We start from the raw sequence: 23,134 nt of genomic DNA, 5'->3' as shown, positions 1-23,134 counted from the left end.
AACATTTGAGCTAAATAACAAACCAAGCATTTTTTGCCACCCTCCCTATTCCTTGCCCAATGCTTTTTGAAATAGGAGCTAAAGAGACCAAGAGCTAGTTTGAGATACATAGGAAACATGAATAGGGTTGTCATTGCAGGTCAAGAAAGTTTGCACCATACCCTTGACATTTTATTCAGACAAAGGTGTTACTTTAATCCCTTGATCAAACACTACTGGTTTACCACTTATAGTCTTCCTTTTGTTCAGGTCATGGCATTCATGATAGTTTGACATATCCAAATCTCTCATGGGTTGATAGTAGACAACTCTGTAGTAGTAATACCAAATTTCCCATCAGTATTATCTTAACATACGACCACGTCTCTAGCACATGATATTCTAGATGTACCCTCAGGAGGTTATCAGTAATTATAATTAGGAGGAACTTGTTGATGTATTTATGCGACCTTCAAGCCAACCACATTCCTATGTCTTCTTTATGTTAATTATTATTTATTATTTTCATGTGATATTACTATTGAAGACCTTGAATACATGCTATCACTAATGAAGTATGTGAGATCATAATATAGTGATCACTAGTTATTGACCATATGTTAAAAATATTTATATTTAAAGGATACTTAAGAATGAAATCAAGATATATATATAGAATAACACTGCCCAATCCCACTAATAGGTTAAGTATGGTAGATCTCATATCCCATAATGTGGAGAGACATAGATGACAGAATTCACTAAATTTGACATGGATGAAACTCTGAATGGTATTACATCAAATTATCGATCAAATTTATTCATGTCACAATTGTGTAAGTGGTCCTTAGATTTGAGATATCAAACACATCTTTTGGATTGACAATGGTTGTTTTTACTAAGACCTAAGAGTCTTTACCATATGATTTAAATCAGTCTTAGTCAAATGTAACAAGAAGCCATGAAGGTGATTGAGACACAAATGGAATTGTCCACCCTTAGGAGAAGATGAAATTCACTGAAGAATGTGTAATTAATTCCTTGGCTTTGTGGTTGGGTTCTGAGGCTATGATTGACATGAAACTTAATATTTCGTGCAAAAGAAGACACATAATGAAATGATAAGGGATTTTTAAAAGTTGATGATCAAAGCACATGAAGGCAGATCAGAACTGCAATTTATTGGTTGAGATGTTCATGCATCCCCCCTCTAGACGTGTACAGGTGATCTGATGCAGGATAGCTAGATGAATGGATGCATGGCGACTGATGAGACAGGGAAAAGACGACGACAGGTGCTAGGTACTGGGATGGTTTAGGAATGGAATGGATAAATCACACCACAAATTCACACGATCGATTTTGAAGACTTAAATCCGATGAAGAAGTAGTGGTGCAGCCCCTTTCCTCGTCGAGGGCGAGAGTACTGTCTTCAACCACCGCGATGATGCTAAGCACCAAAATCAATAAACTTGAATTCACGTCTGCTGGAAAACTCAAGAAAAACCTATTCCACTAGTCGTTAGAAAATTCTAGAAAATCCAAAGCAAATCCGATGGCGGTGGATGACTTCTCGCGGAATACTAGACGAAGAACAAGGGACACCAAAGAGTTTAGAGGTACCTCTACACCAAGGTGCGTGATGAGGTTGCGTGGAATTCTTGATGTGTCACCGTTGATCGTTGGACGTGATCTGGACGTGGGCAGCGGTCAGGGAGCGAGGGCAGCCGGGTGGCGGGCGGCGACCAAGGAGTGCGGGCAGTCGGGATGCCGAAGCTTGGCGATGAGCGGTTGGTGCACCGAGCAGTGGCCAAGGGGTGGACAATCCCTAGCGCTGGGCACTCGGGCGCGAATGGCAGCCTAGGCTCGTGGCGCCGCGCCTGGGCACCGCGGCGCCGCGCTGGGTGGCCGGACACGAGCGGCGTTGGCGGGCGCTAGGCGCCGGCCTGGGTGCCGGGCGGCCCTAGCGTTGGGCGGCTTGGCGCGGGTCAGCCTGGCACTAGGCGCTAGGCGGCCTGTGCGCTTTGGCGGCTTGGCGCTGGGCAGTCAGATCCAAACGGCGGCCTAGGGCGCAGGGCACTCGACGGCCTGGGCGCTGGGCGGCCCGGCACGGGGTGGCCTGGCACTGGGTTGGGCAGCCTATGCACTTCAGCGGTCGAGTGCGAACGGTGGCCTAGGGCACTGGGCGCTGGGCGGTCCGGACGCTGGCGCTTTGGCGCGGCGCTGGCGCGGCGCCGGTGCTGGGCGTCGCGGGTGGCCGGGCGCTGGGCGCGGGACGCTTGGGCGGCCTGGGCGCTTTGGCAGCCTGTCATGGGCGATCGGGCACGGAGAGGGGGCGGCGGCCGTTAGCACGAGGCGACGGCAATGGCGATGGTAGCAGCGGTCCGAAGGGATGGGGGCTAGGGCAAATCTTCCAAGAAAAAAATTCAATTCTTGAAAATAAACTCACCCAAATGTTTCTTACAACATTGGCCTATATATAGGCCTTGGAGGAAAGAGAAAATACGAGAAATGACATAAAATAAAAGTGGACAACGTGTAATTGTGTCACGTCAAAGGGCAATTTTGGATCTGTTGTTGACGACGTGTCATGATGCGTGACGGTTCAGGAGGCGGTGGTTGCATGTCCGACGATGGTGTGTTCCTCGTGGGTGCGCTGATTTGGTCGTCATCCTGGCGGTTCTTTAGTTGATGTTGATGACGAGTCTGGATGCAAGGTGTGGCGGATGATGTTGGTGGCGCGTCCGAGGTTGGTGCATTGAAATTGTGGCCACCATGATCTCTGGCTTCTTGAATTTTATCCATCTTGATGATCCCAATTATTAATTCACCTTTATCATTTCATCTTTCATATCACATCTGGGGACCCATTGAAAGAAGAGAGAAGAAAGATAACTTGATGGATATTATGTGGCCGTCAAGCCAATCACACTACCATATTTATTTAAGTTCATTGAATAAAATATTTACGCTCATTATTATTATCTGTGATGTTTATAATGCAGTCCATGAATACTTGCAATGACTTACTGACTTATTATGAGATCATATATAGTGGGTAGTCTTTAAACATGTATTTTAAATATTCCTCTTCGGTGGATAGTCCAGACAAACATCGAATTATCCGGATAGAATAGCACTAGCTGATCCTACTTATATGATATGTATAGCTGATCATGTGGATATTAGTGTGGCAACACTGAGGATAGATGGTGGGTGCCCTTTGGAGAAAGAGTTCACCGAATTTATCCGTATGAATCCTTGAATAGTATTATACCTAAACGTCAATCAAGTTGATTCATGTCACGATTGTATAAGAGGAGATCGACTCAAGGAAGACGATGCAGAAAAATCCTTGGCCAGGGTAGTGAGGATATTGGAGAATGCGCTCTCCAATGATCTGTACTAATCGAATGAAGGAATAGGGTTTGATGATAAACGATACCCTAAGTTGTTTGAGAGTCTCACACGGATGATGGATTATACATATACAGTAATCGATGACGGTAAAGGTTCCATGCGAGAGTTCGACACTACTCGGTATCTTCTAGAGCACGAGGTGTAGCTTGGCACCCCACGGGCTGGAAACTCAACCTGCTAATTAGGTTAAATTGATCCTTATTTAATTAATTTATATGTTGATATAGTTTATTAATAAGGTTGGTCAATAATTGTTATTGGGCCATTTAAGGTATTAACTAGAATGATACATGGGCCTAGAGGGTCATACGCACAAGGTCATAAGGGCATTGGTGGATATATTTTACTTTGTAGGGTTTTTGAGAAAAAACCTTAAGTGAAATAGAAAGAGGGAAAGGACTCTCATTTTAAGCACCCTTGCAAGCCTGATTTGAGAGCCCCTCCCTTTCTCCATTCTCTTCTCCAATCATCCAAGGAGAGTGTCTTCATGGTGAGGAGATCGTCTAAATTTTCAAGAAGAGCTGAAGAAGAAGACGTGGAGATCCAAGCGTCGAGTGATCGTGTGGACACTTCTAGAGTCCGACACATGAATGTCTTCAAAATGATCTCGGAGGCAAAGTCAAGGGTGGAAAGAGTTCCCCAAAAGGTAAATTTAATGTTTAATTTTGAGATCGATTGTGAATCAACCAAAACGCTTCCGCATCCATTGAAACGTGTTTTCCATGGACAAACCAAGGCACCGAACCCAACATAACAAACTGATGACTTCTTGTCTGAGTGAATATCATTCAGGTCCTGATCTTATATATTATTTACAAGAATTTTTCATGGAAGCGCCTAAATATTAAGTTTATATTTGTCATATTAAAATAAACATTCACATATGACCCTCTTGGCCCATGTATCAGTCTAGTTAATGACTTGAATGACCCAATAACCTTTATTGGCCAAGCTAATTGGCTATCAATATCAATAAATAGATCATTTAGCATACGGTGATACACTAAATCTCATGATCTTCAAGATATAAGCATCACATAACCATTAGAAGCATTCATGGATTTCATTATAAGCATCATGCACACTACAATTGAATGAGATGTGGGATGTGTGTTTGACTTTCCAGACACATACTTCCTTCAAAGGAAGTGAAAAATGTCACAGAAGTTGTCTTTATCTTATATATAAGTTATTCTATAGTGTTGTACAAATGAATTATGGTAAAATTCCAAGAAATAATTGAAACACTTCTTTATCCTGTCTAGAACTCAGAGTGTATCTTGGCATGCCAAGGGCTGGGAACTCAAAATTAATAATTAAGTTAAATTATCCATGATTAATTGATAAATATGAATCATATGGTGTTAATTAATAAATATTAGCTTATAAAAACCTTATTGGGCTTCTATAGGTATTAACGATACTATTAAATGAGGCTAGAGGGCCATATTTGCATTTTATTGAGCATCAGAAGATATATTTAAAGTTGGGTGATATTATGAAAATTTCTTGTTAAGTATGAACAGGAGAAAGCCTTTGGAAAAATATCACAAATGCAAAAAGTCTTTGGGTGCTCATCCTTCTTCCTTCTCTTCTAGAGCACTCTCCCATATTGTCGCTTGAGTTATTTGGTCAATATATCTTAAAGGACCTCTAGGGGCACTGTCTGAGAAGTAGAGGAATAAATTACACATCCAAATGACTATGGAAACATATATAGGCTGAATATTTCAATGGCCTATGTTACCAGAAATTAAGTGGTGACATTACCTTCTTCTATCAACCATTTCATCTGGGGATGTCATATTCATATTGTGTATGTTTATGACATTAATATTACCTGGAATGATTCCTTTGGTATTATTACCCTAGGTTAATAAATTATTGTTCAACTTGACAGTAAAGTCTTAGGCTTCCTTAAATTTTTCTGTGGCATCGAGCTGGCCCATTCATTCAACAACAGTACATTATCACAAAACAACATATTGTGACCTCCTTGATGAAATCATCCATCTTTCATGCCGACTGTCTCTACTCTTATGGAAGTTAATCTCATGCTTCAAAATGGCGAGACTGAAAGTGACACCAACCCCTTAGCTATCAACAACACTTTGGTAAACTTATACATCTCTTTACATGTTACTGTCATAGGTCAATTTATTCATCATCCTAAATTCTCTCACTTACAGGAAGCATCAGATCTTGTGTTTCATGAAAGGGATTATTGGTCTTAGTTCCCTCTTACATCACAATAAATCCTTAACTCCACAAGTCCATACTAACTCAGACTATGATGGGTCATAGGTTAATCATCAGTCCACCGTAGGAGTTTTCTCCTTCATGTGTGCAAACTTGCTCACATGACAGAAAGGAGCAGCAAGTAGTTTCTCAATACAGCATTGGAGCAGAAGACAAGGCTCTTGCATATGTCCTATGTGTTGGATTATGGATTGGAGGCATTCTTTGTGAATTGGCACTGTCTTCAATCCAACCTATCAAGGTCCTATGTGATAGCTACTTTCCATCAGCCTTGGATATACCCTGTTCAGCATGACCACGCCACACACATGGAGATCAAGCAAAAGCTAGATCAGGAGAGAATTAAAATTGACAATATAGACTCTAAGCAGAAACTGGCCAATCTCTTGACAAAATGCCTCTCTGGAGACCATCACAACTTTCTTGTATCCAAGCTGGGAATGATAGAAAGTTCATCCCTCAGCTGGAGGGACAGTATTATGGTATATGCTAGTAGCATGCTACACAAAAATTGATGGAAAAGTAACCATCCAATCTAACTGGTGTCATCTCATAGCCAACAAATCAATATATTAGGAGATAGCAAAGTCTAGAAGTAAGAGCTATAATAAGTGTAGCAGCATAAACATTCACTATGAGACAACTAGACCCAAAGTGGAGAAAAAAGTATACAAATATAAACAAAATTTTAAATAACAACGGAATTGAGTTACACACAGATAGAAAAATCTTGAGAGAGAGAGAGAAAAAACGAGGGGGGCAAGATATCATATGGGTAGATATATAGATAGAGAGAAAAACATATTCTTCATCTCCGAGCCCCTCTGGTGCCAATCCACTCAAGCTGCAAATCCACTTCCCCGCACTCGACATTTTCCAACCTCAAAGTAATCTCTTGAATCACTCTCCCATTCCGGCGATGGATCAAGCTCTCGATCACCTGGGAGCCAATCAATCCCGAATGATTGGTCCTGATCTCTCCGTGTTCATGTTCCACTGCTTCAATGAGAGGTCTAATGTCAATATAGGCTTGCCCCATCGGATCGTCACGGGTAAGCCAATCCTTGTCAAATACTTCCTGAAATCCCCCAAAATACGAAAGAAGTTGTCAAATGCTTCCTTTTATTTAATTTTTCTATACAAAGAAAATACATGACAGAGAAACATGTTGGTGGTTTAGAGAGAGAAAGAGAAAGGATGGTAGGATAGATAATAGATAATGGATTTAACCAATCAGGTGAATCGCAAATAAGTCAACGAGGGAGTATACTAGATTTTACTTGATTTTTCTGTTCAAGGAAAACACATGAGAGAGAGGAAGGTTGGCAGTTTAGAGAAAGAAAGAGTAAGGAAGGTAGAAGAGATCGTAGATAATGGATTTAACCAGTTGGGCAGGATAGCAAAGAAGACAAAGATGGAGGAAACTGTGACATGCACGATAGTAGAGTAGGGCGTCAAATGGTTCAGCATGGTCACATGGTTCACAACCTCTGATTAGTGCTTAAGGTGAAAACTATAAGAATTGAAATTTTCTAAAAGAAAATAACTTTAGAGAAAAATCGAATATCTCTCCCTCTCTGTATATGAGAGAGAAACTGGCAGTTTAGAGAGAGAAATAGTAAGGAAGGTGGAAGAGAGGATAGAGAAAGGATTTAACCAGTCGGATGGGATCATTGGTATCCATGACGTAGAGAGTCAAGTCCTCGTGCCATTCTGGGTTGACATTTTTCTTGATGACTCTGGTCTTCACTTTCTGCAATATCATATGAATGTGAAGAAGAGCTCCAGATAAACAGAGAAAAGGGTGAGATAGAGAAAGATGGAGAACATAATTATAAAGAGAGGAGATACTTCTAGAGATACAGGAGAAGAAATAGAAATATGCAAAAAGAGAAAGTAATGAGAAAAAGAGGAGAAAGAGAGGAGATACAAGTAGAGAGAAATAATAAAATCAGGAAGAGATGAGATACATAGAAATAACAGAGTGAGAAAATGAGATAGAGAAAAGAATGAGAAAGAGAGGAGACATAAAAATAAAAAAAGTGAGAAAGAGAGGAGATTAATAACAAAATGTAAAAGAGAGGAGAAATAGAGATAGATGGAGGTAGATATGAAGATAAAGGAAACAGGAAACAAAGAGGGTAAATGAGAGAGAAAAATATAAAAAAGGAAAAAAAATGAGATTAGACGAGGGGGGTAGAAGGAGAGATGGGGGAAAAGTGCACGAAAATGAGACGGAGGAGACGTAGAGGAAGAAAGAGAGAAAGGAAGAGAAGAAGAGAAAAAAAACAGAAAGAATATAGTTGAGGGAGGGTAAGATAAGGAAGAAGGTGAGAGAGTGTGTGCATTTGTAGGATAGGGATAGATGAAGTAAGAGAGAGAGAGAAAGAAAGATAATGATTCAGAATGATATAGAGATTGGGCGAGGTAGAGAGAAAGAGGAAAGAAGAACAAGAACTGAAGGGAGAAGAGAGAGAGTATGTGCATGCGAGAAGCTGTTCTCAACTGATCATTATAACCCGCTAATTAGCCTTAACGTTCTTGATATTTTTGCTACCATATAGTAGTTATAACTAATAATAACTTACCACTTTTAATCCTAGCTGTTATAACAGAACATAAAAGCTAGACCTGGGTGAATCCTGACTGTATGTGTTTCCTATCTATGACTTAATCCTGGCCAACTATCTTTGCTCCTAACTATGTTTGAACCTAGATTTGGTCCTGACTGATAATTCTCATAATATAGTGTATGTATTTGATTCTTACAAGCTACTCTTTGAGTTAAGTTGTATTGGTCACCACTGATGCAGACTAAGCTTTCAAGTTGCTGACTCCTCAATCAATGAGATAAACAGAGAAGAAGAAACATAGGAAGATGAAAGACAGAAGTAGACATGGGGAAGATGAAAGACAGAAGTACTCTAATAAATCTTTTGGTCTCTTCTAGACCCTTCTAGAAGCTTATGGATCCCTCAGGACCTCTAAAAAGATGGTTCAATTTATAACGCAAGGGGCTCTATAAGGGTTTAGAATACTCCTTAGAAGTATAAAATATCAGGAAGATTCTAAGAATATACTAGAATTAAAGATGCCCCTATTCTGTCTCAGATTCTCCAAGTTAAGCCTGAAACAGGCTCATGAACTAAACCAATATCTCATCTATTAATAACTCCAACAGACTACCCTCCATCCCATATAGAGAGAGAGAGAGAGAGATAATCTTATCTCTGCCTCTTATTGGGTCCAACTAGAACTAGATGATAACAGCCTGATCCTGCAAACGCTGTCCACTTCTCACGGCATCTCCTATCTCCAAGACCATCATACCCTCACAGAGAGATGGACTGGTTTAGATTTGGAGAGAGGGAGAGAGAAATAGATTTATATCTACGTATAGAGAGAGAAATAAGGAGAGCGAGAGCGAGATAGGTAAATAGATATAGAGCTAAAGCGAGATAGGTATATATAGAGAGAGATAGATAGAATAAGAGACTATATTATGAGAGATTAATAAGGAGAGATGGAGAGACAGAGAAAGATTGATACAGAAAGAAATAAGGAGAGATGGAGAAAGAGAGAGAAAGATAGATACAGGGAGAAATAAGCAGAGATGGAGAGAGTGCGATAAAGATAGATACAGAGAGAAATAAGGAGAGATGGAGAGAGAGCGATATAGATAGATAGAGAGAGTAATAGGGAGAGATGGAGAGAGAGGTAAAGATAGATAGAGAGAGTAATAGGAAGAGATGGAGAGAGAGATAGAGGTAGATAGAGTAATAGGGAGACATGGAGAGAAAGGAATAAGGAGAGATGTAGATAGAGATTATAGATAGAGTAATAGGGAGAGATGGAGAGAAAGGAATAAGGAGAGATGTAGATAGAGATGATAAATAGAGTAATAGGGAGAGATGGAGAGAAAGGAATAAGGAGAGATGTAGATTGAGATGATAGATAGAGTAATAGGGAGAGATGGAGAGAAAGGAATAAGGAGAGATGTAGATAGAGATGATAAATAGAGTAATAGGGAGAGATGGAGAGAAAGGAATAAGGAGAGATGTAGATAGAGATGATAGATAGAGATTAGATAGAGAGGTGGAGAAAGACATTGAGAGAAAGAGATAGATAGAGAAGGAAATAGGGAGAGAGATATATTTAGAGACAGAGAGGGAAAGAAATAGAGAGCGAGAGGGAGAGATATAGAGAGAGGGAGAGAGATAGAGAGAGGGAAATAGGGAGATATATATACAGAGAGGGAAAGAGATAGAGAGTGAGAGGGAGAGATAGAGAGAGATAGATAGAGGGAAATAGGGAGAGAGAGATAGAGATCGAGAGGAAGAGATAGAGAGAGATAGAGAGCGAGAGGAAGAGATAAAGAGATACCTATAGAGAGAGATAGAGAGCGAGAGGAAGAAATAGAGAGATACCTATAGAGAGATAGAGAGCGAGAGGAAAAGATAGAGACATATCTATAGAGAGAGATAGACAGCGAGAGGAAGAGATAGAGAGAGATAGAGATAGAGAGGAAGAGCTAGAGAGAGAAATAGAGAGAGATAGAGAGCGAGAGGAAGAGATAGAGAGAGATATAGAGAAAGAGATAGAGAGCGAGAGGAAGAGATAGAGAGAGATATAGAGAAAGAGATAGAGAGCGAGAGGAAGAGATAGAGAGAGATATAGAGAAAGAGATAGAGAGCGAGAGGAAGAGATAGAGAGAGATATAGAGAAAGAGATAGAGAGCGAGAGGAAGAGATAGAGAGAGATATAGAGAAAGAGATAGAGAGCGAGAGGAAGAGATAGAGAGAAATATAGAGAGAGAGATAGAGAGCGAGAGGAAGAGATAGAGAGAGATAGAGAGAGAGAGATTGAGAGACAGAGATAGATAGAGAGAGAGAGAGAGAGAGAGAACCTGGTTCTTGGTGCTGAGAATGACGTAGGGGTCGCTGCCACGGATGTCGCGCATGGCGAGGTTTCTTCCTCGGATCACGCGCACCTTCAACGATCCCGCCTTCGATCGACCGCTGCTCATCGTCTGAATTAAACCTCCAAAATTCCCCGGGAAAATGGCTATCTCTTTCTGCCTCAACGCTAACTTTCTACGCGGCAGTATATAAATACAACCATCTGTTTACCCATTCCATCTGAACACGCAACTTCTAGTCAAAGGAGACGAATAACATTGTCGGTACTCTTCTTTTGGTAGCCCAGGGCTGTGCCCAGAGGGTGAATCTGCCCACTTGGACAGATCCATGAGCTGGGTAATGTCAGTTTTTCTAACTAAATGTAGACTTTACTAGTTATATTAGTTTGCCTTGTTTTGAATTATAAATAACACTATCGGTTACAAGTCGAGCTTTTTTAAAAATCTTAGGAACATGGGTTGTCATCTTAGCCCTCACAAACAAGACAATGCATGGTCATTGTGATCTTTTTTAAAGTAAAAGACTCAACTTCGTCTCCAACCTACCCTTTCGGGTGGGTCATGTGAGTATACTTTGAGTCAGTTCAACTAAATTAGGGTGACCATTGAACCTCTTTTGGACTGACGATGATAAATAGTTATATATTTCCCCTCTATCGGTTATCTTTCTGATTTCTGTAAAAACAATGAATATCCTCTCTCTCTCTCTCTCTCTCTCTCTCTCTCTCTCTCTCTCTCTCTCTCTCTCTCTCTCTCTCTCTCCCTCTCTCCCTCTCTCTCTCTCTCTCTCTCTCTCTCTCTCTCTCTCTCTCTCTCTCTCTCTCTCTCTGCCAATGAAGTGAGGTGATGAGGATATGGCTAAAACTGATGGACTTAGATAAAGAGAGAAGAGAAGGATGGATGACTTGAAAGGAAGGGGAAAGATAAGATAAAGGAGGACATGTGTTGAGGCAAAGATTACTTTAGATAGCTTACTCCCAAGATTTTGGACAAAAAGGGGAAGGTAGAAAAAATATTCAATGAGGAAAATGAGAAAGATATATATGTCACAAGAATGAAACTGAAATACAGGTTTCTCGCATGAGATAAAGTCAAATGATTGACAGTTCATCAAGAGAGGGTAAACTTTAAGTTCAAAAACCTAGTTGTTCTTTTTATTATTGTTTCTTTCTTAATTATTTTTTATTATTGTTTCTTCTCTTTTTTTCTAAAGGCTACTAAAAATGGAAATCAACTGCTGAATAAGTTTCCAAAGTCAAAAACCAATCCATGTAAATTATGTAAGACCATTAAACATCAATTCCTAGTGAGATGTAATGAACAAGAAAATAAAGTTAGAGAGATGAATGAGATTAAGAAGAGGAAGATTGAAATAAGAAATAGGGATAAAAATAAAATAATATACAATGATATTTCAAAGGGGAAGGAAGAAAGATTTGGGAGAAAGCACGTCCTCAGTAATAATGGGAAGGTTTTGAGATAGGTTCCTATAGGTAAAAAGGCATATTGGGATGGTTTTGGGTGGGCTCAGATAATGATGAAGAGGGTACATATATAGGTTTTGAAGTTATTTTTTTGGTGGAACAAGAAAAAGAGATTTTCTGCTCAGAACTTAAAGAAGTACCGACCCCTTCCCTTTTCACGAAGTAACTAGACACTAGACACTTCATTTCATGAAGGAACTAGACACTTGAAGTAGGTTTAGCTATCCATCATAAGAGGTGGAGGTGTTCCTTAACAACTTTTAGTCACTCTCATCACTCATACCCATAGAATTTCCACCCTCTGATTTTTGAACTGCCCATGTCAGTCCAATAGTTATCATTACTATTTGGGAAGTATCATACATACTATCTAAAATCAAGGTTAATATCACTTTGAAAAGCTCATGATGTACTCAATGAGTTTAACTTCTAAATTCAATCTCTTTAGATCAATAATGGAATGTGGTGGCGACCACAACTGCACATTGGAACCGGACATACCTCCACCTCCACATGAGACATTCCGTGTCATGACACGTCGTCAACGCCAACTCCAGAACTGCCTTTGACGTGACACGTCGACACGTCGTCTATTTTTGTCTTTTTTTCTCTTACTTTCTCTTTCCTCCAAGGCCTATACATAGGCCAAAGTTGCTTGAAACACTTGGTGAATTTTATTTCAAGAGTTGAAGTTTTCTTCTTGAGAAATTTGCCCTAATCTTCTCCCCTTCCAAGCCGCCGCTGCCGCCACTACCGATGCTGCCGCCGCCAGGGGTGGAACATCTGCACGTCGCCCGCAGGCAGGCCACCCGCACGCGCAAACCGCCCTCCACATAGGCCACCCACCCACGCTGGCCGTCTACCGCGCAGGCCGCCCGCTCGCAGGCAGGCACGACGCCCACTCAAGCTGCCCGCCACACCACCACACGCAGTCCGTCCATCCACATGGCCGCCGCACACAGACACCTGTCCACGCAACCGCCACGCACAGCCGCCTGCCCTTCACGGCCGCCGTGCACAACCACTCGTCCACGCAGCCACCTCGCGCCCACACAATCCCTATAATCAGCATCCTGGCTTCATATCCTTCATTCTGCAAGCGCATACCCCATTTACTGTTTAGGTTGGATCCGTGACACCCTATCAAAGCGCACGTCAATTGTCCCGCCAACGGCGCATTGAGAATTTCCCGCATCGCCACGACACACTACTCTAGTGCCGAGGTACTTTCTGCACTCCTTGGTGATCATGTTCTTCATGCAGTATTCTTTGAGTGTTTATCCACCGCCGTCGGATTAGTTTTAGATTTTGAATCTTCAAGCGATTAGACTGAATAGGCCTTTGAATCTTCTAGTGATCGCCCGTTCGAATTTATTGAAAGTCTTGCTTTGATTTGCTTTGATTTCACCGCTGTGGTTGTAAGACAGTACTCCCGCCCTTGACGAGGAAAGGGGTTGCACCATCAGTATTTACACCGGAATTAAATTTTCAAATTTGATCGTATGATTTGTGGTCTGTTTTGTCCCACCCCACACTAGATAGTCTTCTTACCCAGTTTTCCCTAGTCATCCTGCATCATAATGATTTTCTCAAGATGAGATTCTTAAAATATATATTTCTCAGAAAAAAAGATTCCTTCCAACTATGCATGACGCATGAATAGGAAATAATTTTTTTGGAAATATTATGTGAATCATCAGGCCAAAAAACTAACAAATATAATATAAATTTTGTGTCAACCAAAATCCTTCTACATAAAAATATACAAATCCTATCAGATACATGCTTTTGTTGTGTAGGCTCGTTTCCGTTCACCTATTTGGGCTTCCCTATCTTTGCTGATGAATTTAAATCTGTATATCTTGATCTATTTTGACGCATATTAGTGGAAACCTTGAAAGCTGGAAATGTAAACTGTTGTCCGTAGGAGGTAGAATTATTTTGATAATTTTTTTGCTGAATAGCATACCAATTCATACCTTATATGTGTACGAATTTTCCAAAAAACTCTTTACATTAATTAATAGATTCATTCCACAATTTGTATGGCCAAATAATGAAGGCCAAAAATAGCAGCATTGAACATCTTGGGGAAACATATGCTTTCCTATGGATGAATATGGATTGGGAATCTGAAATCTTGAGGATATGATGAAATGCCTTTGTATGAAACAACCTTGTAATTTCTCCATAATTAAGTTTAAATATGGAGATTGGGATTTGAATTCTACAGAACATAGATTGCTGCATAGAATTCAGAATCACAATACTAAATGGTGGGAAATGGGTGAAGTGTTGTTGTGAAATGTGTGCTTAGGCACCATAATTTTTTTGAAAACAAATCGGACAGGAATAGGATGCATGGAAGAAGTCTCGAGCATCATGTGTCATGAGCCAATATTAATAGTTAAAAAACTTCTAGTATAAGAATGGGAAGGTTACCTCAGTATTATCACAAAAAGTAGAGCTAGGAATACTACTTTACCAAAAGAGAAGGATCAATCCATTCGGAGTATTAGCACACATTGTGAATTTAGCACACAATCAGCTTGGAATTTTTTTCAGAAAAAATCCAAAAACCAGCTTGTCAATTTTTTAGACATTTACATCACCTGCATCATACATTCGTTTTGGGGTAAGAACATCATATAATTGTAAAACTCCCTCTTGTTGCCACCATTGGTAAGCTATGTAGGAATATATAAGTGAGGTTAGTGAGAATTATCTGTGCACATCTATGGACTATGTCAGACTTTGAGTACGACCCCAAATTAGGCAGCATTTCATGCATAAAGGCCTGCATGCGTATTGTGAGGATATGTCCGTGTATTCGGACTCAAAATAGGGGATCGAGTCCTTAAGCGTTATACACCACATACATTAGGGTGGTGACACCTGACCCTGATCTTTAAAGCCAAAGCCCTTTTGGTGCTTGTGCTCGTCGCGTGCAAAGGAGGCGAATCAGGTCAAGACGCATGTGTGTTGCGCACACGGCCACCAGGAGTACTTGTCTGCGGGCACCAAGCGCCACGTGCACAGGATGCGCAGGTTGTGCACTAGAGGTGCCAGCGTTGTGCGAGGGAAACACGTGGGCACGCGTGTGTATGATGTGGGGACGGTGCAGGCACGTCATGCACATTGCGTGTGCGGGGCGCGGGATGGGCGACATACCCCCATGGGACTAAGGCATTGGAGCACGAAAATTGCCTAGACAGTTGTGGGGCGTGCAGCGCCCGTAAGGGTAGTGTTGGGGCGTTGTGCACCGCGGTGCCTACGGGAATGCACATGATGGTGTCGGAACATGTTCTGGTGGCACAGCGATCATCAAGGATGGGGTTGGACTGGCAGGTGTGTCGAGTGCTAAGGCCCATGAGTGTGCGGCGCATGACCCGGGGACACGTGTGTAACGGTGGTGCCAATAGTCACGCACAAGGGGTTGCAGCCATCAATGTACAAGAGCAACACTGCTCAAGTGCGCAGCGCCTTATCTCATTACTTTGGTATCATCCCTGGTCTTTGATAATAGCATAATAAATATCTATAAGTATATCAAAAATGCTATTATATGTTACAATAATCTCATAAATATGCCTCTAGGCTCATCATCTTTGCACTTTGGTAATATTATGGTATATTTCCATGAAAAGATGAACTTCTCTACATGATTCCGGAATTATTTGTTTCAGAGAGAACCACAAACCAACAGCAAGGCCTCTTGGGAGTACATAAGAGAAGCAGTCAAAGGACTTCAGTTGCATGAAGTAAACATGCTTGGAGATGAAGAAGAAAAGCCCTAAAAGGAGGAAGGAGAAGGGATTCTCCAAAACGATAAAAGCTGTCTCTTTGTCTGCCCCCGTGCTTCTTCTGCATTTCTCTCTCCTGTTCTTTCTCCTTGTTTTCTCCCGCTCTTCTTTTTCTTCTGCGTTCTTTCTCCCTGCTTGCTCTCGCTCTTCTTTTTCTTCTGCGTTCTTTCTCCCTGTCTCCTTCTTTTCTATCCATTTCCTCTTTTTCCTCTGCCTCTTTTCTCTCTCGATCTGTCTTTTTCTTTGCTCTTCGCTATTCTCCCTTTCCAGCGATTTTCTCTCTTATCATCTTTACCCTCCTCGCCTGCCTTCATTTTGCTCTCTCTCTATTATATTTTTCCCTCTCTCCTTGTTTTTCTGATTTTTCCTCATTCCTCTCCTATCTATCTCTTTCTCTATAGTCTCGCCCAGTTCTCTCTTTCTCTCTTCCTCTCTGCAGATTTCGTCCAGCTCCTCCCCCTTTTCTTCCAGTTCTCTCATTCTATCTTTCTCTCCCATCTATTTTTCTCCCCCTTCTTAATATGTTTTTCTCTCTCACCCCTACACTTTTTTCTCTGCAATTTCATCTCTGATCTGGTCGTATCTCTTCTCGTACTGTTTTTCTCCTCTTTCATCTCCATTTATCTTCTGTTATTCCTGGCCTTCTCATCTGAAACACTATTATTATAATTTCTCTTAATCTTGTGTCTCTTCTCTGAAACCTCTCTTCTCGCCTGCTCTAATTACTCTATTTTCTGTATTATTGCTTCTCTCCCTTATAGCTCTGAATCTTATCACTCCTCTCCTTCTGAAATCTCTTCTTTCTGCTCTATTCCAATCTCTTCTCCTCCCTATAGTTGTGAAATCCAGTGGCTGCTATTTGCCCTCAGCAGGTCGGTGAACAAGCCCTCTATCCTTCGCTGGTCAACGGTGGACTCCCGTGCTCATCAAACCTGTATGTCATGGAACTTCTTTCGTTTGACTGTTGAGTATTTTTGTTGAAGGGTTGATTTTGAAAGGACAATGAGTAATCAAAGTACAATGTGCATCTTCCATTGTTTGTGAACTTATCTCTCGATCTCTATCCTCGTCCAATTCATCACTTCCTCTCTTTTTTGTCTCTTCTATCGTCTAATTCATCTATCTCCCTACAGTAGTTGATATTACCACACTCTGAAATCCCTGAGGATCGACCTAGAAACCTATACAACAATACCCCTCACAAGAACAACAGTTTTCTAGATACAAATAACAATTTGTGGGTTCAAGCACACAACAACATTGGGCCTATCAAATTTTGGCGCCGTTGCCGGGGATTTTGGGTACAGTAAATATCAATTATCATTTTCCTTGTTTAGTGGTATTCTGCTTTTTTTTCCCTTGCTCTGTTTTTGTTATTCTTATTATTTCAGGAAAAAAAACAGCCTAGAAGCCCAAAATACATAAAAAGGAGGAGAACTCAAAATCTTTAGTGGTGGTCTCTCCAAGAGGTAAGCCTGAACTTATTGCATGCATGGTAGAAGGTCGTTAAAGCCAACACTCATTAATTTGAAATTTTCTCCAACCGCTAGAGCCAAAACCCTCATCATGAATCCTCAAGATCCACCCAAACTCCTTAAAGACTATTTGAACCCTTCAATAGGGGGTGGATTATTTGACAAACCCTCATGTAGCCATGATATTAAGCCAGGAATCTTTCAAATTCTCCCTAGTTTCTATGGAAATATTAATGAGGATCCATATGATCATCTGCAAGAATTTTCTAAGATTTGTGCCACCATCAAAGATGCTGATGATTCCCTTAAACTCACCCTCTTTCCATTCTCACTTAAGGGAGAGGCTAGTTATTGGTTTTCTACTTTAGAAGTTACCGATTGGACTAAACTTTTCAATGATTTTATAACCAAATTCTACCCTCATGGTAAAACCAACATGATGCGGAAATTGATCATGAGTTTTTCCCACAATGCTAACGAGCAACTCCATGAATCATGGATCAGATTCCAAGGATTATTAAGGAAGTGTCCTCATCATGGTTTTTCCCGATGGCAATTAGCCCATTATTTTTATGAGGGAATGGATTACCAAAATAAACAGATCATAGATGCTTCTTGTGGAGGCTCCATAGGTAGCAAAAGTGAAAATCAAGCTTTTCGTATCTTAGAGGAACTAAGCCAAAATTCATTCAACTACACCACTTCATCTACATATGATAGAGCCAATGTTACCTTTAAGAAAGAGGGAGTATATGAATTAGTAAGACATGCCGACAAGGAGTTAAGGAATGAAGTTAGTGAAATTAGTAAAAAGTTAGAAAAACTGTTGGCTGCCCAAAAACCTAATACCCCTCCAAAAGCACCAATTTGCTGCTTTTGTGCAAGTCAAGACCACATGGAGACTGAATGTGTAGCCTTTCTCAATATGCAAAGGGAAGTAAGTGCAGTCTCCCAACCCAACTTTTATAATCAGGGTTGGAAACAACCAAATCAAGGATGGAAGAACTATCCCACTCAATCTTACTCATCTCAGAAACCCAGTTCCAATTTTCAAAATTCCACAATGTCGCAAAACCCGTATACACCGCAAAATACCCAATCATTGCCAAACCATGCCCCACAAAATCCTCCAATTTTTCAAAATACCGCTCCAAGCATCACACACACCTACTTTGATCCTACAATCCAAGCTCTAAAAGAACAATTAGCTAGCCAACAACAGACTCTAGCTCAAATGATGTCTCAAATACAAGCCCAAAACCAAATCATACAATCTCAAGGACAAATGTTCCAAAATCAATTTTCACAATTGTGCAAAGGCTTATCGCAGGGCCAAAATGCAGACCCAAACCCCAGGGGTCAACTCCCGAGTCAACCCATACCGAATCCAAAGCACCATCCCCCCGGATTCGCTCCTCCTCTTATTGCATCCGTGTCACATAATCAGGCAAGCTCTAGTCAAGGAACCCAATTGGAAGAACTGAAAGGAGTAACCAGGCTTAGAAATGGAAAGACTATAGGTAAGCCTGAATTAGAGCCCATAGAATATGTAATATCTGAGGAAGGAAATGATGACAATGTGGACGAATCCATGAAAACACAAAAGGCTGATTATAAGCCATCGATACCATTTCCTTCAGCACTCCTTCCAAAAACAAAACCAAAAAAGAAAAATGTCGAGGATGAAGAACTAATAAAACTATTCCAGCAGGTTCATATTAATATTCCCTTATTGGATGCCATCAAACATGTTCCCTCTTATGCCAAGTTCCTTAAGTCCTTGTGTACTCCCCAGAGGGAAACTAAAACCGTCAATTTATCGGCAGAAGTCAGTGCCTTTATTCTAAATGAAATGCCTAAAAAAAGGAAAGATCCGGGAAGTCCTCTAGTTTCATGTAGTATCAAGGGGATGATATTTAGCAAAGCATTATTAGATCTCGGAGCAAGTGTTAATATCTTACCTACTTATCTCTTTGACAAATTCAAATTGGGGGAACTACGCCCAACGCCTATTGTACTAGTGCTTGGAGATCGCTCACTAAGGTATCCAAAAGGGCTAGTTGAGGACGTCATAATAAATATTGAAGGATGCTATTTTCCAGCAGATTTTTTGATATTGGATATGACTCCTCCAAAAGACTTGAAAGAAGCAACGATTATATTAGGTAGGCCATTCCTAGCTACTGCCCAAGCTAATATCAATTGCAAAACAGGGATTGTAGATATGTTCTGTGGAGATGAGCAAATTTCTTTAAATGTTTTTAGGGCCGCAAAATATGCCGCTGAGGAAGAGAAAGAATATGATCAAATTCAAACTATCGTTGAAGAAGTGAATGGGATAAACCAGTTATTTGAACCCACATTTAGTGGTCTGCAGGAGATATCTGTGATCAGCTCGGAACATGATGATCCCAACCATAATGGACATCCAAATTTAGACCTTAAGCTCTTGCCAGAAAACCTGAAATATGCATATTTGGGAAAAGATGAAACCATGCATGTCATAATTGCATTGGATCTGGATCATGATCAAGAAAGGCAACTTCTTGGAGTCTTAAAAGAATTTAAGGATGCAATAGGATGGAGTATGTCAGACTTAAAAGGTATTGATCCAGACACATGCATGCACAATATATATTTAGAAGAGAATACCAAACCCACCAGAGAAATACAAAGACAACTAAACCCAAGTATGAAAGAAGTGGTGAAAGAGGAAATAATAAAGTGGCCGGATGCGGGGTTCATCTATGCCATCTCCGACAGTGAATGGGTAAGTCCAGTTCAAGTTGTCCCAAAAAAAGGGGGGTCCACTGTGGTTGTTAATGAGAAAGGAGATAAAGTACAAACAAGGTTGCCCACTAAATGGCGCATTTGCATAGACTATCGTAAATTGAATTCCGTTACAAAAAAAGACTATTTTCCTCTTCCTTTCATCGACCAAATTGTTGAAAAACTCGCTGGGAATAGTTATTATTATTTCTTAGATGGCTATTCTGGGTACAATCAAATTGCTATTAATCCCAGAGATCAAGAAAAAACCACCTTCACTTGCCCTTTTGGAACCTTTGCATATACAAGGATGCCCTTTGGACTCTGCAACGCCCCAGCCACTTTTCAACGATGTATGATGTCTATATTTTCAGAAATGGTAGGAGATTTTTTAGAAGTCTTTATGGATGATTTTTCTGTATTTGCATCATCATTCGACCTGTGCTTGGAGAACCTGAAGAGAGTTCTTTCAAGATGTGTAGAAAAAAATCTGGTGTTAAGTTGGGAGAAAAGCCATTTCATGTTTAGGAAGGGAATAGTGTTAGGACACATGGTGAGCGAGAAGGGAATCGAGTTTGATCGATCTAAGACGGATGTAATCATAAAATTACCTCCTCCTGACAACCTTAAATCCCTTAGATCTTTTTTAGGTCATGCCGGCTTTTACCGTAGATTCATAACAGATTTTTCTAAAATTGCAAGACCATTAAGCTTACTCCTAGTCAAAGATGCTCCTTTTATATTTTCAGAGGACTGCCTAATAGCTTTTAATACACTCAAGAAAGAATTAACAGAAGCTCCCATTCTACGATCACCAGAATGGGGCAAACCCTTCGAAATTATGTGTGACGCATCAAATATTGCCATGGGGGCTGTTTTAGGTCAGAATATAGATGGAAAAGCAGTTGTATTGTATTATGCTAGTAGAACTCTAGACGAAGCACAAAAGAATTATACTACCACAGAAAAAGAGCTCCTAGCAATTGTATTTGCTTTAGAAAAGTTTCGATCATACCTCCTTGGATCTAAAGTCATAATTTACACTGACCATTCAGCCTTGAAGCATCTCCTAAGCAAGAAGGAATCAAAACCCCGATTGATTAGGTGGATCTTACTACTACAAGAATTTGATTTAGAGATTAAAGATAAAAAGGGGTTTGAAAATGTCGTTGCAGACCATTTATCAAGAATTAATGGAACCCACCATTCTTTGAACGATACATTTCCAGACGAACAGTTATTGACCATCTCCAATATTAACCCCTGGTATCCACATATTGCCAATTACTTGGTTTCTGAAAAAATTCCTTCATGGTGGTCGAGTCATGATAAAAATGTTTTCTTTGCCAAATTGAAATATTTCTTTTGGAATGAACCTTACTTGTTTTATTTGGGATCCGATATTATTTTGCGAAGATGTGTGGCAGAAGAGGAACAGTTAGACATCCTCAAAATGTGTCATTCTTCACCGAGCGGAGGGCATTTCTCAGGACGTAAAACAGCAGCAAAGGTATTACAATCTGGTTTTTATTGGCCTTCATTGTTTAAGGATGCCCATAAATATTCAAAAGGCTGTTTAGAGTGTCAATCATCCACGAATATATCAGCCAAAGATATGATGCCACTAAATCCAATTATTGTGGTAGAAATCTTTGATGTGTGGGGTGTCAACTTTATGGGCCCATTCCCATCGTCTTATGATAAGCTTTCTCATATTCCTAGCTCAAGATCTGACCATGTGACACTATAATTTAGAATGATAAGCTTTCTCATATTGTGTGTTACTATAATATCAAGGTGCAATCTTTCTCTAGAAATTGTGGTGGTTTGCTCATATTGGAAGAGAACAAGGAAACCAAATACCTAATTTGGAGGAAAATGAGAAGAGTTAACAGAAGACTCCTAGGTATACCCATCAAATAATTCAAGTACCTAAGAAGAAATAACGTGGTGAAGCAAGAAAAACGCACAAGCCAAGTTGGTGGTGTCAACAATGGAAAAACATATTTGATGTCAAGACTTTCCTTTTCCCTCAAGGATGCAAAACTAGCATTTTTCAAATCCAGATTACTGGAAAAAGTGCACTGAGAGCAGGAGTATACTCACATGACCTAGTTGATTAAACAGATATGTTATCATCTAAATCATAGTCCATGATTCAGACCCAAGGTGATCATAAATACTGCTTATTTATCTCCTGTCAAAAGTTTTGGATACCAAACTCATTATGGCAGCAGGTGGTAGTACATCCAGTATTGAGCTTTTCTCACCAAATAAGCTAGACTTTTTATCACCCATATAATACAAATACTTAAGTTATCTTGTCTTTTGTAGGGGATTACCTCAACTACATTATATCTGGCAATGTAATAGGTGCACAGGGTAAGAAGAATTGTAAACCTATATAAGGAAGCACATGGCAAGGAAGGTGGAGCAGGGAGGTCCAAATCCATAAGGAATGACTAGAAGATGGCTGAATGGGAAACAACTTGTTCAAATTGAGGGATGATGCCAAGCATGAGGAGGACTACATCAAATACAATTAATTATGAAGATTATGACCATATTTTGAGTTTAATCACTTCAAGTCCTAGTCTGATCTCGTAAGATGGTTAGGTTTCCTGAGTATAATCATGGATATTCATAATTCTATCAATCAATACAAGATCATTTCTTTTCCAAAAAAGAAAGAAAATATAAATTTACTTTTAGAGATAAAGAGGCACATGGATAGTTATGTAGGTACATGTATACATAGATAAAAAATGTGATGATACAAAGATACCTTAACATGTAGATACATAAATCCTTAGATACATACATCGACAGATATCCTTAAAAAGGGAACTACCAAGTTAGGTGTGCAAATGCGGGAATAATTCAGGATGGAAAAAAAATGCGGAACAAAGGACGAGACCGATCATCCATTCCAGCGTCAATTGGGTGAATGAAATGCAAGTGGGAATTGATGCTTATGTGATGTTAAAATTCAACGAGAAGTATAGACTCAACATCGAAAGACACTGA

At 40.2% G+C, this 23,134-nt stretch overlaps 1 protein-coding gene and 1 long non-coding RNA gene across 5 annotated transcripts; one reads left to right on the top strand and one right to left on the bottom strand.

The window, feature by feature from the left end:
• Window positions 1-6,313: 6,313 nt before the first annotated feature.
• LOC144703187 (GTPase activating protein 1-like) lies at window positions 6,314-10,755 on the bottom strand. Its single transcript, XM_078575301.1, has 3 exons — window positions 10,565-10,755; window positions 7,316-7,411; window positions 6,314-6,736 (listed from the first exon to the last, which is right to left on the bottom strand). The coding sequence occupies exons 1-3, from the start codon at window positions 10,682-10,684 to the stop codon at window positions 6,467-6,469; spliced, it is 486 nt and encodes a 161-aa protein (XP_078431427.1). The 5' UTR covers window positions 10,685-10,755; the 3' UTR covers window positions 6,314-6,466.
• Window positions 10,756-15,843: 5,088 nt separating this feature from the next.
• Window positions 15,844-22,700, top strand: LOC144703825 (uncharacterized). Of its 4 annotated transcripts, none has more exons than XR_013581640.1 (3): window positions 15,844-16,797; window positions 17,077-21,617; window positions 22,442-22,700. It is a non-coding gene; the product is annotated as an uncharacterized LOC144703825 (long non-coding RNA). The 4 variants fall into 4 exon arrangements; XR_013581638.1 differs by having other exon boundaries at window positions 16,997-21,617; XR_013581639.1 differs by having other exon boundaries at window positions 15,844-17,332; window positions 21,524-21,617.
• The last annotated feature ends 434 nt before the right edge of the window (window positions 22,701-23,134 follow it).

Source organism: Wolffia australiana, chromosome 5 (genome assembly GCF_029677425.1).
Source record: "Wolffia australiana isolate 7733 chromosome 5, ASM2967742v1".
Classification (NCBI taxonomy): Eukaryota; Viridiplantae; Streptophyta; class Magnoliopsida; order Alismatales; family Araceae; genus Wolffia; species Wolffia australiana.
This window is presented reverse-complemented; position numbering and strand designations above follow the sequence as displayed.

Bases quoted from the DNA above. Each gene is read 5' to 3' on its own strand.
- LOC144703187 (XM_078575301.1), bottom strand. From the start codon at position 10,684: ATGAGCAGCGGTCGATCGAAGGCGGGATCGTTGAAGGTGCGCGTGATC. The intron at 7,412-10,564 runs GTTCTCTCTCTC...ATGATATTGCAG, and splicing joins TTCTCAGCACCAAGAACCAG to AAAGTGAAGACCAGAGTCAT. The intron at 6,737-7,315 runs GTTAAATCCTTT...GGGGGATTTCAG, and splicing joins CCAATGATCCCATCCGACTG to GAAGTATTTGACAAGGATTG.